General features: G+C 32.3%; 2 protein-coding genes across 3 annotated transcripts; one reads left to right on the top strand and one right to left on the bottom strand.

The window, feature by feature from the left end:
- Positions 1-8,045: 8,045 nt before the first annotated feature.
- On the bottom strand, positions 8,046-9,625 carry LOC132700705 (ubiquitin-like FUBI-ribosomal protein eS30 fusion protein). Of its 2 annotated transcripts, none has more exons than XM_060668192.1 (4): positions 9,538-9,625; positions 8,618-8,709; positions 8,334-8,502; positions 8,046-8,270 (listed from the first exon to the last, which is right to left on the bottom strand). In XM_060668192.1, the coding sequence occupies exons 1-4, from the start codon at positions 9,608-9,610 to the stop codon at positions 8,107-8,109; spliced, it is 498 nt and encodes a 165-aa protein (XP_060524175.1). In that variant the 5' UTR covers positions 9,611-9,625; the 3' UTR covers positions 8,046-8,106. The 2 variants fall into 2 exon arrangements, with proteins under 2 accessions (XP_060524175.1, XP_060524176.1); XM_060668193.1 differs by lacking the exon at positions 9,538-9,625 and adding an exon at positions 8,800-8,880.
- A 216-nt stretch (positions 9,626-9,841) lies between these two features.
- Positions 9,842-13,195, top strand: LOC132700702 (epoxide hydrolase 4-like). Its single transcript, XM_060668189.1, has 2 exons — positions 9,842-10,333; positions 12,101-13,195. The coding sequence occupies exons 1-2, from the start codon at positions 10,121-10,123 to the stop codon at positions 13,049-13,051; spliced, it is 1,164 nt and encodes a 387-aa protein (XP_060524172.1). The 5' UTR covers positions 9,842-10,120; the 3' UTR covers positions 13,052-13,195.
- The last annotated feature ends 3,152 nt before the right edge of the window (positions 13,196-16,347 follow it).

Here is a 16,347-nt window from a genome sequence, read left to right as displayed (position 1 = left end):
ACTCCAAATTCGTGTCACATTAACTTTTATTTTTGTTACACTTATTCGTATAATCTCTTTTCTAGTAGACCCGAATATCTTCGACGCATCCATTTTAAAACTATTGATAAATTTAGTTAAGTAGGCGTGACATGTTTAAAATAAAACAGTAATATGTTCTCCTCGTGGATCCGCTTTCAAGAAATGCGGCAACAAAAATGTTTTGATATACCTAGAATCGTTGTAGTGATATAAAAAAAGGGTAGGCAGGAGTCAATAACAAACAGGGCCTCTACATATTGTTGCAGTAAAGTCAGGTTTTTCGACGGTTGAAAACTGCTACCGGAGTGGTTGAGATATGTCAAATATTCTTTATTTTTATGTAGTTAAATCTAGCTTCAGAAGAGGTAAAGAAGTAAATTTATAGGTCCAGTATATGCAGCTACCTCATTTGAGTACAGTCCTGGTATAAACTATTGGTGCTATAGGTACAATAAAACAAAATTCTCAAGCAAAACAGACAGGAAACTGAATAACATTTACTCATTCCGGACAAGTATAAGTAAAATTATTGATATTCGGGTTACTGTGTCACCTTATAATATGAGAAATTGTTGGAAAAAATATAGATAGCGAAATTGATTGCGTTTAAACCGTATTACGTTTATCTATAAAATAATAAATCAATATTTGCAAATTACTCATCAGATAACTTTTAATTACACACTCTTCCTCAAACCACGTATATAAGCCATTTGCGATTAAGACACATTGGAATAATAAGTATTAAAAATAATTAAATTCCCTGACCTCTATGTATTAATATTGGTGAACAAATAGCAAACCTAAAAACGCGGTCTAATTTGTTAGTCAGTCAAACCAAGTAATCAAAAACTCAACCTTTCCTTGTTATGCAATATGCATATGCAAATGTCAAGTTATATACCCAAAACAGAAAAGAATATTAAAATATTTTGCTTTGTTGCCGCAATTGCATCGAAAAAAAAAACACGTCAAAAAAGCAATATTTATTAGATTCAATTCAAGAAAAAACTGTGGGTTATATTTTCGCTCGGAATATTACTTTACCGATCTAGCGTGCGGGAAGCGTCACTTTACCACGTCCTTTTCGCTTCCCACAAATCCGAGCCACTTCGGACCTTTCCGGGATTTTACAGCACGGGTTTGGGAGCAATCGAATGTTTTCGGAGATATTTCCCACGCTTTGAATTTTGACGTTTGTCAATTCCGACGGTCATGTCATTGAATGTATTCTTGTTGTTTTGCGAAAATGTAACCAAAAACTAACGGTCGTAAAAAAAGTATAGTATGCAACACGTTCGGTAATCTTTTTAACTCACTCGTTTATTAAACACTCGCTCCGCTCGTGTCAAATAAACTCGTGAATCAAATGCCGTTTACCGCACTTATTGCATAATATACTATTTGGGTACCTTAGGAAATAAACATCATGGCCACAAACACTGACAATAAAAAGTATATTAATCAACAAGTGCGATAAACGGCATTTGAGTCATTGAGCCCAGCAGAGCGAGTGTTTAATAAATGAGTCACCTAAAAAGTTTACTAAACGTGTCGCATACTGTACTTTTTCTACGACCGTTAGTTTTTCGCTGCATTTTTACAAAGCAGCACGAATACATTCACTGACATGACCGTCAGAATTGGCAAACGTCAAAATTGAAGCAGTCCGGTAAAATCTCCGAAAACATTCGATTGCTGACGTAGTAAAGTGACGCTTCCTGCACGCTAGATCAGTGTGGCCGAAGTGGCTCGGGTCCGTTTCAAACGAAACTAACATGGTAAAATGACACTTTCCGCGTACTAGATCGGTGAATAGGTGTGTATTTTTCAGAAGGGACTATAAGAAAACACATTTCGGCAGTAATTTCGGTATATACCTAAAACTTATGTCGTCAAGATCTTAAAACTGTTTTTTAAATTACATAATTTTTATTTTAGAGGGATTACATGACACTGCATTTTTTCACAAATTTCAACTTTTCTTTTCTTTAAAACCTTAATTTCAATAAACTATTTAATAAACCTTATTAATATTCACAAATCATATAAAAATTAACAAATTTATGAACTTTTTAGTCAAATTGGATCAAAATGTTTTAAATAAGATTTTGCAATTGTAGAGCGTTGTCCATTATTATTTAATAATATGTATTTTATAATAAATTATTATGTATTTGTGATGTCCAAATTACCCAAAACCCTCTTCTTCTCAGAACGACGCGACGTCAACGTAAAACACAATATAAATAAAAATAAATAAATATAAGTTTCAATGTATTTTTAAAATTATTTAGGTCAATTGCCATTCAATTCCACAACGCTGCTTTTAAAGAATGTTTGTATAATAAAATTTCAAACACTTCAGCAAAAATGTAAAAAAAGCGGCTAAAATCTTCTATCTATGCCCAAATAATTAATTTTTAGGGATACATACAGCTACTATTACCAAACCAATAGCCACTAAGAATACTTTTTTGGGACACGAGTGGTGATAAATATATTCAAGTGCTAAATTTAGCTCTTTTATAATCATCAGGAGTTCTAACAACCTCTACAAACTTTCTTGTTTGTTCGACATAAAAACTGATGGGACCAAATTCATTGAATGTTGGCTGACGTAACTTCCGAAATGGTTGCAGTACGCTCTAAGGCTAAAGAAATTCCGATGTGTCTTCGGGTTTTATTAACAAAGTAATTACTCGAGACTGACTGCAATTTTTTACAAGGTTAAGCGGATACCTAAACGGAACGCCGAATAATTAGATATTTTCGCTTTCCTATAGCGACCAATAAGGATTTTTTTGTTTTTCTTCTGGATGACAAAAAACACTCATCAATGATATCAAAAATTAAGTCAATTAACTCACTTAAACGGATAATGGGTTTTTACGAGAAAGTTGATGTTCTTGGTAATCATTGACGTTCTTCAAAGGACAGAAAAAGTAGTTACTGTGTAATTCACATTATTCATTATTTATTTCTAAAATCTTAGTACTAATTAGAGCAGAAGTAAACTGAAAGCATGGAAATTCAGCGTGTAGAACGACAAGACAACATAGCTGACTTGCAACAATTACTGAATTTTGTAAATACAATTATTGCATGGTATGGTCTGGACCTCAATGTCACAAAAACCAAATACATGATAATAAGCAAAACCCTCGTACCCCAAGAAAGAATTGCTTGCTGACAGAAACATGAGATCATTCTATTGAAACTAAATGTCGCATTAATATTAGACCATTTCTAACAAGCAACCACAATCTTCTTGGACGGACCCTTTTACTAACGAAGAAGCACTTAGCAAAATGAACTGCCCACCACAACTATATTTATATATTACATATTATAACCAAGGAAGGACAGGTTCAGGTAGAAGGAGAATTTCTTGGCTGGCAAATCTGTCTAAATAGTATAGTGTTACGTCCACAGATTTGACCCATTTTTAAAAGTGAATCCCAATTAATTATTGGCAGTAATCTTTGCAAACGACCATCAGACTCGTCATTCTCTCTGCAAAAGTGTGGGTTTAATCCTAGACTCAAAATTAAAATTCCATGAGCATATCACCAATAAGCTGACAGTTGGTTACAGTAATTTCAAGTTACGATAAAGCCAGTGACACTGTGTGATAGTTTTGTACTGTTACAATTTAAACATTGTTTGAGAACGTAGATGATCTGATGGTGTTGACAAATATCGTATCCAGAAGATACAAAATTTGTGTCTTAGACTAAGATATAGAGTTAGATGCAGAGATCACATAACACATTACCTTAAAAAAATCTGGTTAGCTTAATATGTTCAACAGGTTTATGCCGCAAATTTTTAAAACAGAATTTGCTTCAAATCTAATGTACATAATTTTAAATTTACGTCGGAAGGGTTACTTGGCGGTTTCTCAACACCGTAAATAGAGTTTTTAAAAATCTTATATTGTAGGATTTATTCTAAACAAACTAAGATTTACCAATTCTCGGTACCTCAATTGCTTTTAAATATTCTATTTCATTCAATTAGTTATTGTTCTTATGCGTCTTATGCTGAGTTTAATAATATGTTTTTTCAAATTAGGGCTTTATCACAATCTCGTAGTCGCGTTGTCACGTCCATTATAATCTGTATTTTTTTAGAAAAAGCCGGCCTGGCGAAAGCAATACGGCGATCTCCTAGGGGGCCCAGAGTTGAAGGGGTTCCGTTGTATAAGAAAATATACATATTTTCATTTAAATAATTTTCTTAAAACCTTTTTTAGATACTTTATAAAAAAAAAATGCTTGTTTTTTAATATTTGCAGGTATTTTTGCTTATAAAACGAAATTAACTAAGAAAAGATCAAATTTAATCTTAATCTTAATCTTATCTTGCAATATAACTATTCTGAAGTATTCTGGTAACATTAAATCAAAAACCATTATGGCTCGACTAATAAAATACCTACGACACATGTAACAGTTACATGTGTGTTTGAAGGATGCAAGATGCAAAGAGTTGTTAAAGCCATTTGTTTGGAATTCCATTGCCTTTATTTTAAATTATATGTCAACATTTCGGTTCTCATGTAAACTAACCAAAATTATCATTAGATGAATTATAGAAATTACAGTCAAATTCGCCAGTCACGATTCACCAAGCAACGAGCAGAACACCATGTCATTATATAGAAAGCCCACACGCTGTACCTTAATGCCCCTCCAAACAGCTCTCAAATGATCCCACGAGAAGCAGCCTAAGAAAACGTTATTGAGACTCAAAAACATCACTACAGATCTGATCCACAAAGGACACTCGAAATACTTGATTGAAAATTCCAGGCTGCTATGGAGAAGTAAAGTATCGCAATAAAAAGTTGATCAAGAAATGAGAATAATACTAAGCAGAAAGACTCCAAAAACTGTATATCTAACGTCCCACAGCAGTGGGGAAGGAAGCGAGGAAAAATAAGAAAGTCCTGGATAGCACAAACGTGCATTGGAAAATCAACACCAAATAGACTACCACTAATCACAAGTAACAAGCACTACCAACAAAAAGGTCACACACCAGCAACCAGCAATCACATGCCGTAGACCTGCAGCCTCAATCCAGCAGGCACAGCCGGTAGTTTTAAGAATTTTATCATTATCGTCTTAATAACATGTCAAGTGAATCGTTGAGATATAGCTTAAAATGACGTCCAAACAAATAGTTTTAAACATATAACTACAAAAAAAAGAAATTAAGCTAGCTAGAGAAAAAAAATAGGTTTTGAAGGCTCAATCAGCACTTGCGTATCAGCGGAGCTGCCCAGGTCGCTTACTATTAGTGACTGCAGTTATTTAGAGAAAGTATTGATGGAATGCATTAAATAATTGAAATCTGGAATTCGGAAAATAGCTTTGTGAATAGCTTAAGCCTAAACCTACATAAAATTCTCCAACTAAATATGTCTTATGTAGAATTCATACACAGGCGGATCATGAGAAATCGCTCCGGCCTCTTGAATGATTGTTTTCATATCGTTCTGTCAAATTGTACAATGCCCTACCCAAACCCTTAAATTATTGACAATATCAATTTAATAATATAGTTAAAGATTATCTCCTTTGGCGCCATAACTACATAGTGGCCCCCTCTACATAGTTACATTACATTGCAAAAATGATCTTTATTTATTTACCTCATTTTGTAGTTCGATAGTGATTGTGTGTCTGTGTTCTATAAAGTTAGCTGTAAGGATAGTTTTAGTAAACTTTGCTTTGTACATTTACCGAATATATTATATTATTAGTATTATTAAATCTTTCAAGTGTATTCTTCTATCAAACAATCAAGACTCCACATTTTTTATGACCCGTATTGGTAGGTGTTTAATACCTGACAAGTGCAAAAATTTCATAATTCGTCAATTTTTGAAATAATGAAGCCATCGACTGATGCAACTGTGTGAGAAATTTCGTTACAGATGAAAAGTATTATAGTCAATTACTTTTCAATGCCGCCGTAGATGAGCAAAAAACAATAGGCGGTTTGAAAGTGATTGAAATAAAAAAGTTTTTATATTACACCTGGTAACGAAATATGCGGAATTCCCCATATCCTTTTTTTAATTTAATTGTATAATTAAGGCGAATATAGAAATGTTAAAAAATTAACCGAAGAACACTGTCGCTAATGATTTTATAAATGAAACTGGGAACAGAGCTATACGGTCACAATGTAGAGAGAGTGATCTTGTAGATAGAATATAGGCCCTAATGAAATTAAATTCGTGTTTAATTCAATTTAACTAGGTGTTAAAATGATTATTAGTTCAACTGTACGAAAAAATGGCGATTTAATATCAATATATATTTAATATTTGGATGACTTCTTCAATAGATAATAACAATTTGTAGTTTATGTACGTGAAAGCAGCAGTCAGAACAGAACAACTTAACGGGGTGCAAGAGAAATAAACATTTTTTTTCCTAGAAACCGATGACGTCATTGTCATGTCATACAGCATGTAAGATCTGAACGTAAAAAACAACCTAGAAAACCAGTATAAAAAAAGTGCGAAGCCTAGAATTTGTGATGTCTAGTCGTATAACGTTGAAAACTAGTATTTACCTCGTATATTATAGAAACGCCCCAATAAAAATTTTATTATAGTCATATTTGAATTCGGCGAGCTGAAACTTCGGCTATAGCTTCACGAAGGTCTCATGCAATGCAATTACACGACTCAAAATAGGCGACTATACAAAAAACATGAAAATTTATGTTTTTTAAATGAAATACCATATACATGGTGAGTTTGTTTATGTTTAGTACTTGGATCTCGGAAACTCAGGCAGATACGAAAAAATTTAAATGGGTAAGAATTAAACATTGATAGTTCTATTCAACAGCATTTTTAGGTTGCCAAAATTTTACAGCTCTCAAAAAACCGACTTGATTTAAAATTCTCCTAACTGTGTAAATATTTATTGAAGCATATAAATGATAAATACAAAAGTTGTAATAAAATATCATTTTTGACATACGAAAAAACTTGGGTTCTTGAATGAAAACCTAATTAAATTTTATTACGATTCTAACATAGCTCCATATAGGGTTATTTTGAAAAATAAAATTTGAGCCTTTTTGATTTTTTTTATAATTCGCGTTTAAACTTAATGTCTAATTGTCTCTGAAAAAATATTATTACATAAAATAACAGATGCAAGTATGGTTACAGTGGTGACAAAGAACAATATAAATTTTCAACTAGTTCCAAATAAATTACTTGGGCAAACATACTAGTGTAGTTTTATTTTATGTATAACTTTTTTTCAAATAGATAAATAATGTTCACCTAAAAAGCAAATGAGAAAAAAAAAACGCTTATAAAAATTTATTATTCAAAATACGCTATATCATTAAAATCAACAGACAAAATTTAATAGGGTTTCCATTAAAAACACTATTTTTTTATGTCAAAAATGACAAGTGTGTACAAAAATACTTTTATATCATTTTATTAAGAACAAAATTTCCTGCAACTTTTGTATTTATCGCATTACGCTAGAGTATTTCTGGGTCCCTGCTCTAAACAAAACTAAAAAATCATACTGTATTATAGTAACTTTTCTGGAAGACAATTAGAAACCTGAAATGATATATGTATCATGTTAATTAGGTATTAGCATTAATAGCATATTGTGAGATCCTCATAATAAAGGGAAATGTTAACTAGAATAAGCCTTGATATTTTTTTTAATTATAAAGGAAAACAAGCAGAAATTTTTTCTACTTGTGACTTGCTCAAGTAATAAAGAGAATTCATTAAAAATGTCAAAATCAATTGCATAGTGTGAAGGATATAGTTAGCTTCCCAAATCAGTTAGATCCAGCTGTTTCTGGTTTAGTCCAATAGTTGACCTTAACTTTAAACTAGATATCAATATAAAGAAATGGCACTGACAATACTAAAGTAAACTGTCCTATAACATGAAATTAACCACAAACTAACTGAAAAGGTCTTAACGAATGTAGTTTCTAAAGTGAGAGGGATAAAATTTTAATTTGGAGTATCCATTATCCATTATTTTTATTTAAATGAAAATATTACATAGCTATTTATGTGGATGGTCCGGAATTTGAGTTAGGCCCCCTTCTACGTCCAAAGGAAGCTACTACATTCACAAATCTTCTGTTGTATTGGATTCTCCTCTTAGCACGACCAGTCTTCTTTTTTTTCTTCTCCTGTTTCTCCACTTTTGGAGTCTGACCTTTCACCTTACCTAGAAGTATTCAGGTAGATATATTAGAAAAAGTAAATGAATAATGAATAGCAAATCACTTACCAGCACGAGCCAGAGATCCATGAACTTTACCACCAAGAAGCCCAACTGTTACCTCAAGGTTAGCATGTTCCTCGAAGGACGACACTGAAATATCATCACTAAGAGGACTGCCAGCACAATATAATGTGACTTCTGATGTCTTTAATCCTTCAAGTGACGCAATGCGTTCCTAAAAAACAAAATAACAAAAATGAAACCAATGAAACACGATAAAAACCAATCTACTGATCTCTACAATTATTAAACTTATCAAGCACCTTACATATTTTCTGGAAAAACATTACCTTTATCTGTCCAACAGTTTCTAACTCGCCACATTCAAGCAAATGGGTGCTCTGACCTCGGAAAAACAACTGCATTTTTACGGATTGTTGTTCTAAAAAATATATAAAAAGAGTTAAATAGTCCGAAAATTAAAAAATTATCCAATATTTAGTTAAAAAATATATATGAAACTTTGACTCACGTTTTGCAATTACGGCAAATGTCAAAAAGAAAACATCAAATCCTTAGAGGAAACGGAAACCCTAGCGAAGGCATACTTCTTCTTCTTCTTTACATTGTACGCACTTATGAGCAAGTTTACTAGATGTCATTTGATTATTGCCATGCCGTGATAAAAGAAAAACCTTTTACACAAATAGACTCAAGTAAGCCCACACTTAATTATTATAACTTAAAGCATACCGAATACAAATGTTTTTAACCGATTAGAGCAGGATTCTATAGGAAGACCACTAGGATCAATCTGCTTTGTGCTTACCATTGACATGGGTTGGTTTACATGAAAGAGGTAATTGTTATATTTGTACGATAGTTAGTAATTGGTCAAATGACCCTAGTATATATGCCCAGCGAAAGTAAAAAAGTGGAAGAAGTGTACATACAATTAAAACAAAATTTTACTATTTGCTTTTTATATGCACAAAGCGCGAATGTAAATTATGAAGCATAAATGCACAAACCTTACTTTCAGGAATAAATGAATAACCAAAACAATTACTCTTTAACATGCTTGTATGTGTTGTATTGTTGGTTGCGTGGCGTTTAACATATCACACAGCGTCACATAAATGAAAAAATGTTATGGCGGCGTATACACACCACAATACTACGGTCATTTACCCTATTAAATTATTATGAAATTAGGTCAACGCAAAGAACAACCTTGTTACACTTACTAAAATTAACTAAAACTACTTACCCACCAATAGGCGTTTTTCCTCCAAAAACAGTTCCGGTTTTATACCAGCTTCTTTATTTGTGTAACAGTCCATATAAAGTAGGTATGCCGATCTCTAATTCTGGCCCAAGCAGTAAACATTTTTATATTAAATAATACTTTTAAATCAAATCTGAAATTTTAAAATTAAAATTTTAAAAACATGTTTATTTTTTTTAAATGACAATTAGAAAGTAAATCAATATTTATATCGTTAAAGGAATTTAAGAACATTTTTATTTATTATTTATTCCTTATTAATTAAAAAAGGCTATTTCACCTTTGTGGTGGTTCAAACAAGCTATTTTTATCAATTTTTTATAAAAATGTTATCCGCGAGTGTCAAGGTGCAACCAATATATTATCAACAACCATTTACGATCCGAAGCGCTGATATCGTTGATACTGGGAATATCCTTCACGCACAAACCTTACTCAGTCTGTATGTATTAACTAGTATACTTACACGAAGTGATGTGATGACCTTTGATTATTTTTCCGACTCTCGGATTCGGATAAACAGTTTTTTAATCAGTAGCATTAACTATATGATTAATACGGTGTTATGGCCAAGGGAGTCTGCATCCAGACCATTTCACTATGGGAGCAAACACGAATACATCTTTCCTGTGTCATGTTTGGCTTATGGGTTGTTTTCAAGAGGTTAGTTAAGTGGCTGTGCAATCCAACTAGCAAGCGCAATTTTACAGTTAGAGATAGTCCACCGAGTTGTCTGATCGATTCATCGTTAGGTCAACACAAATACATAAAAATAAAGGTAAGATTTTCTATTTTTTTTTGGAATGCAGTTCCCAATTGATTACCAATTCAATCCAGTTTAGTGAATATACTTTAGTGGGTGTGATCACGAATTCTGTCAACCATCCAATTTTTTCCGTTGATTTCGAAATAAAATTTTCAAAATACCAGAGGATGGCAAAATTATACAATATTTTTAAAGAAATAATGTTCATTAATGGGAAATACGGTCATAGTAACAAAATGTCAACTTGCGGTATATTATTGATAGGAGAATACGAATACCTACAATTGGCTCTAAAAAAATATTTTAAATCCGATAGAAAATAAACTGTCGCAAAAAAACATTATTGATGGTGACCAAATAAAAAAAATATGAAAAAATTTGTGATCTTAAGATAATTTAAAATTATAGGTTGTTATTTATATAAACGTCCGGCTCGTAAAATATGTGGCTACCTTAACTTCCTTAATATTCTTTACCAATGTGGGTGATTAATCGCTTTATTTTTAATATACAGAGTATTGAAAATATTTTTAAAACGGGTTTTTCTCATCTTTATTGAAGCCACTTCAGACATTTTGTTGATTGTTTGGTTGAGGCCCACAATGCATAGAAAGACAATTTCATACGCAAAACCTCGTAATAGTTTTAGAAAAAAATAAAATTCGTAATGGGAGGATGGGGAAGTGGCCCCTTCATCAAGATCAGAATAAAATCTCTCATCTTTATTTTTGATAAAAATATTTTTTTTTTACCCCGACGGCACTATTAAGCATTGTGGGAAACTAAGGAAAAATAACCAAAATATCTAAAGCAGTTTCGATAAAAATGAAGAAAATCTGTTTTTTCTTGAAATCATTCAACTAATCACGAGCTTACATCATATATCATTTAAATTCATTCCATTTCAAAAGGTCCCATATTAACGATTTTTTTTTTGCCCGTAGTCATCACCCCTAATAACCACACTATGCCTAGCCACCAATTGTTGAAATATTATTTGCTAATATTATAAGTTATAATATCGACTATCTTTTGTTGCAATAAAAGTGATATGGTTGTATTTAGAGTGGTGTGGCAAAACATCCTCTAGCATGGAGCTCTCTAAATATTTAGCCCTCTAAGTATTCAAAATAATATCAAAATAATTTCGCAAGTCATTTTTCCATGACCCAAATTGAATTAGGTACTTGTTCCGACAAAGGTTAAGCTTTAACTGGGTGGTGCTCCCTACTTACTATCTAACATTCATTTATAAAATTGGATATACATAAAGTTTGCCTTTATAAGAGTATTTGGTATTGTATGGCGTTATTGGGAATACAATACAAAAAATGTGAAAAATAAGTGACTGTAAAATACATACCGTTCGTCCGTTTGTCAAAGAAATTTTAATAATTATTGTTTTTATTGTTCCAATTGAGGCCATGTCATACATTTTTATTATGACGTTAATATGACCACGTAATCTTCAAAACAAATTATTTCTAAAAACTATCCAGAGGGGTATTTAGTAATCAAAGCTATGTTCTGTATATCCTGCACTAGCTTTTTGTATCACAGACTTTTTAAAATAGTTGCTCTTTTACGAAAAAAGTACAATGGGCTTTTGATAGCGGATGTATTTCTGTATCAACAAATACATTTTTTACATCTTGTTATACATTTCATCAAAATAATTTTGTTGCCTGATTACGAGCTTTGATTTAACTGGTAGTTACCTTATTTACTAGATATTCGCACGAAATGTGCACAATTTAATGCTCCGGAAATTTGTTTTAGGGCGTCAAATTTCATTACGTGGAATGCGGAAACAAAGATCAACCTTTACTTCTGCTTCTACATGGATTTCCAGACTTCTGGTTGGGTTGGCGGTACCAGATCCCGATACTCTCCGTAAATTTCCGAGTGGTAGCACTGGACCTTAAAGGATTCGGAGACTCGGACAAACCAGTTTGGCGGAACAATTACCGACTGGATACAATTTTAGAGGAACTTAGAGAATTTATTTACTCGTTGGGAGTGAACAATTGTATCGTTATAGGTCATGATCTGGGTGGGCTTCTCGGATGGTACTTAACCCACCATTTACCATCGCTCGTTACAAAGTTTTTTGTGATAGCGTCTCCTCATCCCAACTATTACTGGAAAACGTTCAATAAAACTGGACCTTACGAATGCATTAAATTCGTACATTTGCCGTATTTACCGGAAATAGATATAAAAAATAACGACAAGATTATCGATCAATACTATAGCCACCTGGTCGCTAAAGACATGCAACTGGAGGCGTATAAATACACATTCTGTAGAAAAGAAGACTGGTCCGGTCCAATAAACTATTACAGAAACTTAGCGTTTTCTAAAATCGATGACGAGAGGGAGATAGCGGTGCCTGTAATTGTAATATACGGCAGTAACGATAAAGTGGTGGATTTAAGGGGGGTAGTGAAATCGACGGAATTTTGCACACACTTCCGCATTAAAATTGTCGACGGTTGCGGCCATTTTCCGCACCAGGAAAACCCCGAAGCATTTAATAATATTCTGTTAAAATATTTGTCGGAACCAAAGACTAATAAAAATACGGCCGAACCTCATTCGACGAGGTTACTCAATGGTTTTTTGGGTGCTGTGTCGAATACCGTAAAATATGGCACTTCCGTGATCGGAACCGTACAAAAAAAGACCAACGGGGTAGTAAACAGCATCCCCACCTTCTCTTCGAAGTAATTTATATTTTCCTAGAATAAGCTAGTTACCTATATATTTATTGTTATTTGTGTACGATAAGAATACTCAGTAGCTTTAAAACTTTCTTTTCAGTTTTTTTCAAGTTAATTTTCTCCCGTCGAGTTTTTAAAAATAAATTTTTAAAAGTGCCACGCTATTTGTGCTTTTATTTGTTGCGGAGGTTCGATTTAACATCTGCAGTTTTAGTATGAATGTTACAGTTAACTATGTTGTCAAATATCTGAAATGTAATAGCTTTAAAGCGTTTTTTGGTGAAGTGATAGGCTGGGATATCAAACTTGGCTTACGGAAAATATGATTTACCGATTGATAAACCAAATATGGTGAAAGCTTAGTTTAGGTCTTAAAATTTAGGACACGTTAGATCACTTTCCTGATTAAAAAAAAAAGAAATAAGCGTCAATTCAAGTTTAGCCGATTGCTAAGCTCTTTTGGTAATAGCGACCATACAAAAGTGTAAACAAGACAACAATAAACAAACATGCATTACTTTGACTTCGCATATTTTGATTATTGCATTGTGACATTATAAATCGAACTTGGATAACTTATTATTTAATTAAAATACTAATGCGTCTAAATCTTCACTTTGCCTATTGAATATGAAATTTCTGGTTTCCACCCTTGAGTCATGCTTTGTGCGCCAGTGGTGTCGGTTTTTATTCAATCCCTCGTAGTAAGGCAGCAAAAATTTCCCATTTTTAGTGAAGAATTTGGAAAAGATAGGCAGTTTTCTGAATTTCCTTAAGATATTCTGTGATTTACTAGATCAACAACTCAGGACAGTTTTGCTACTTTTGCTAATATGGAAATTAAATTATTAAATGTTATTTTAAAATTGGGACAAAACAACAACAGATATCGTTTAAAGTGCCTCAATTAATAACTTGTAAAAAGATGATCAACTATTAACTAAAGTAAAATTAACCAGGCCACTACAAAAGGGCATTTATGAAATTTGAAATTTTTTTTTTGCAGTTTTGTTGAGCGTGCCTATTTAAAAATCGTTATAATAGTAATCACTTCATTCTACTCAGTGTGAGTTATAATTTGTCGTTCAAAAAAATTCAGTAAAAAAGAACGCCCTGGTAATGAAAAATTGTTTTTATTTTAACATTGGAACTAAACAATATAGATACAGTCTAAACTGCTTCAAGTAATAATTAAAATAAAAATAAATAATTAAAATAATATTATATATTTAAATAAATACACCGTTTAGGCGAAATTGCTAAATAATATGTAAAAAAATATAGAAATAGTGTTGTTTTTTACTGAATTCGTCTGAATGTCCAATTCAAACTTAGACTTTATAGAGAATAAACTCATCGCCATTCCTCTAAACAATGACACTTCCAAATTCCAAATAAACTCGTTTTTTTTTCAAATTTCTTAAGTCCCTTTATACATGCTTCTGGTTTTGATTATTTTCTTTACAACTTGCAAGACATTATCTGCTATTGTATAGTGTAAATTTTAAAATAAAAGCGAAATATTTTTTTTAAACATGTTCATATTTTCATAGCATGTATCACAAAAATTTTATAAACGTTCCAAGGTGTTGACATAGTGTTTGACGCGACATAATGAATTTTTTTCAAATTCATCGTGAAAAAATGGAATTTCCTGCCGTCGTACATGCACACCCTATATAACGAAACGGGGTTTAAGAATAAAAATCTGACACCACGTACGGATCTAGGGTGGCTTTTCGCACCACTGGCTGAAAATCTAATATCGGCAAAGAAATGTCGCTAACCAAAATTAGACAACTTCTTGGATATCCTGCGGGTCAGTTTGGTTCCTATTTCAATTTAATTTTTTTGTTTCTAACAAAGTGTCTGTCCTACCTTCTCAATGGAAGTGATTCGAATAAAACACAACGAATCTTGCTGCCCTAATATAATTAAAATTATATTACCAAATGCTTAAACATTTAAATACAACTAACAGGTAATAGCTTTGTATTTGTTGTGTAGTGATTTGTCAGTTTTCTGGATAGTACTATCACCTCATAATACTTAGGAAAGAAATAAAAACAAGAAAAAATAATTTACGAATTTTTTATGAAACAAGAAGCATGAGATGCTTGAAATTGGCAGAGCACTTGTTGTACATATGAAAAAGGGGTTTACAACTTTCTTGCTTATATTAGAAAAGAAATTTAATAATAAAAAGGATATTATTGTCGTCTCTGCTTAATGGTACGAACCCTTTTGTAATTTAACCGGTCACCTCTGGTTAGAAATACTAAAACTTAAAAATAAGTGTACACTTAGTAGTTTAAAAAAAATGAAAATTAATAATACTTCTTGCTTTACTTAAAACATCCAAAAAATACTATATATTTCTCGTTTTCATTACAAATTGAATAACATAAGTATGAAAACATTACGTTTAAGCGCTCATAAAAATTGCAGAAGTTAGCCAACGTTCTTACAATTTTCCAACTTTACCGGAAAATCTCCATGCCGCCGGGCATAATCAATGAGATGTCTGCACCTCATTAGCAGAAGCCAGCGAGCGTGTTCCGCTTTATATACATATTTCTGCCCTTAAGTGCAGTTGACATACATATTTATTTGGACAAAACAGAGACGTGTTTTCGTAAGCGTTCGGCGTCGGCGTCGTCGTCGCCAACCCTAGCGTCAGCGCAAAAGTTCGCTGCCGCGACGCTGCCAACCTTTTTATTTATAAAATTCTCTAGAGTCTGTAAATTCCGTTTATGTTTTACCCACCACTAGAAAAACTCAAAGCTATTTCTAGGCATTTTTTAAAATAGTCAAAGGCCTTAGGTATAATAAAATATTATTAATTATTATTTATTTATTTATAAGCTGAGGTCAAGGTTGAAACTCTTCTTGCGAAAAGAAACGTGTAAAAATTGCTGTATGTGCAACGGGACACCCAAAATTCTAAAATTACAAGTTTTTCCAATTTATTTTGTCATTGTATAATAATATTCTCTTAAGATTGCTTTACTTTCTGGGCTGCCATTACTTTATACGTCTTAGTTTATATGTCTGACATTCTCAACTCTAGTTGAGGCTAATATAAATTATGATAACCCAATAATAAGTAATACATGGGTAAGTAAGAATCAAACTATCACTTTAATCCATAGGCTTAACATGAAAATAAAAATACTCAATTGAAATTTGTATAATGAATACTCGGCTTCGGTTTAACATTTAAAATCAATTTTAATAAACACTTATTATTTTTAGTGTATTTGTTTACGGCTTTTGTCTTGATCTAGAGAGCAGGACACCAAT

The sequence above is a fragment of the Cylas formicarius genome, unplaced genomic scaffold, assembly GCF_029955315.1.
Source record: "Cylas formicarius isolate icCylForm1 unplaced genomic scaffold, icCylForm1.1 PGA_scaffold_4__25_contigs__length_36172078, whole genome shotgun sequence".
Lineage (NCBI taxonomy): Eukaryota > Metazoa > Arthropoda > Insecta > Coleoptera > Brentidae > Cylas > Cylas formicarius.
The sequence above is the reverse complement of the archived record's forward strand: the minus strand, read 5'-3'. Positions and strand labels throughout refer to the sequence as shown.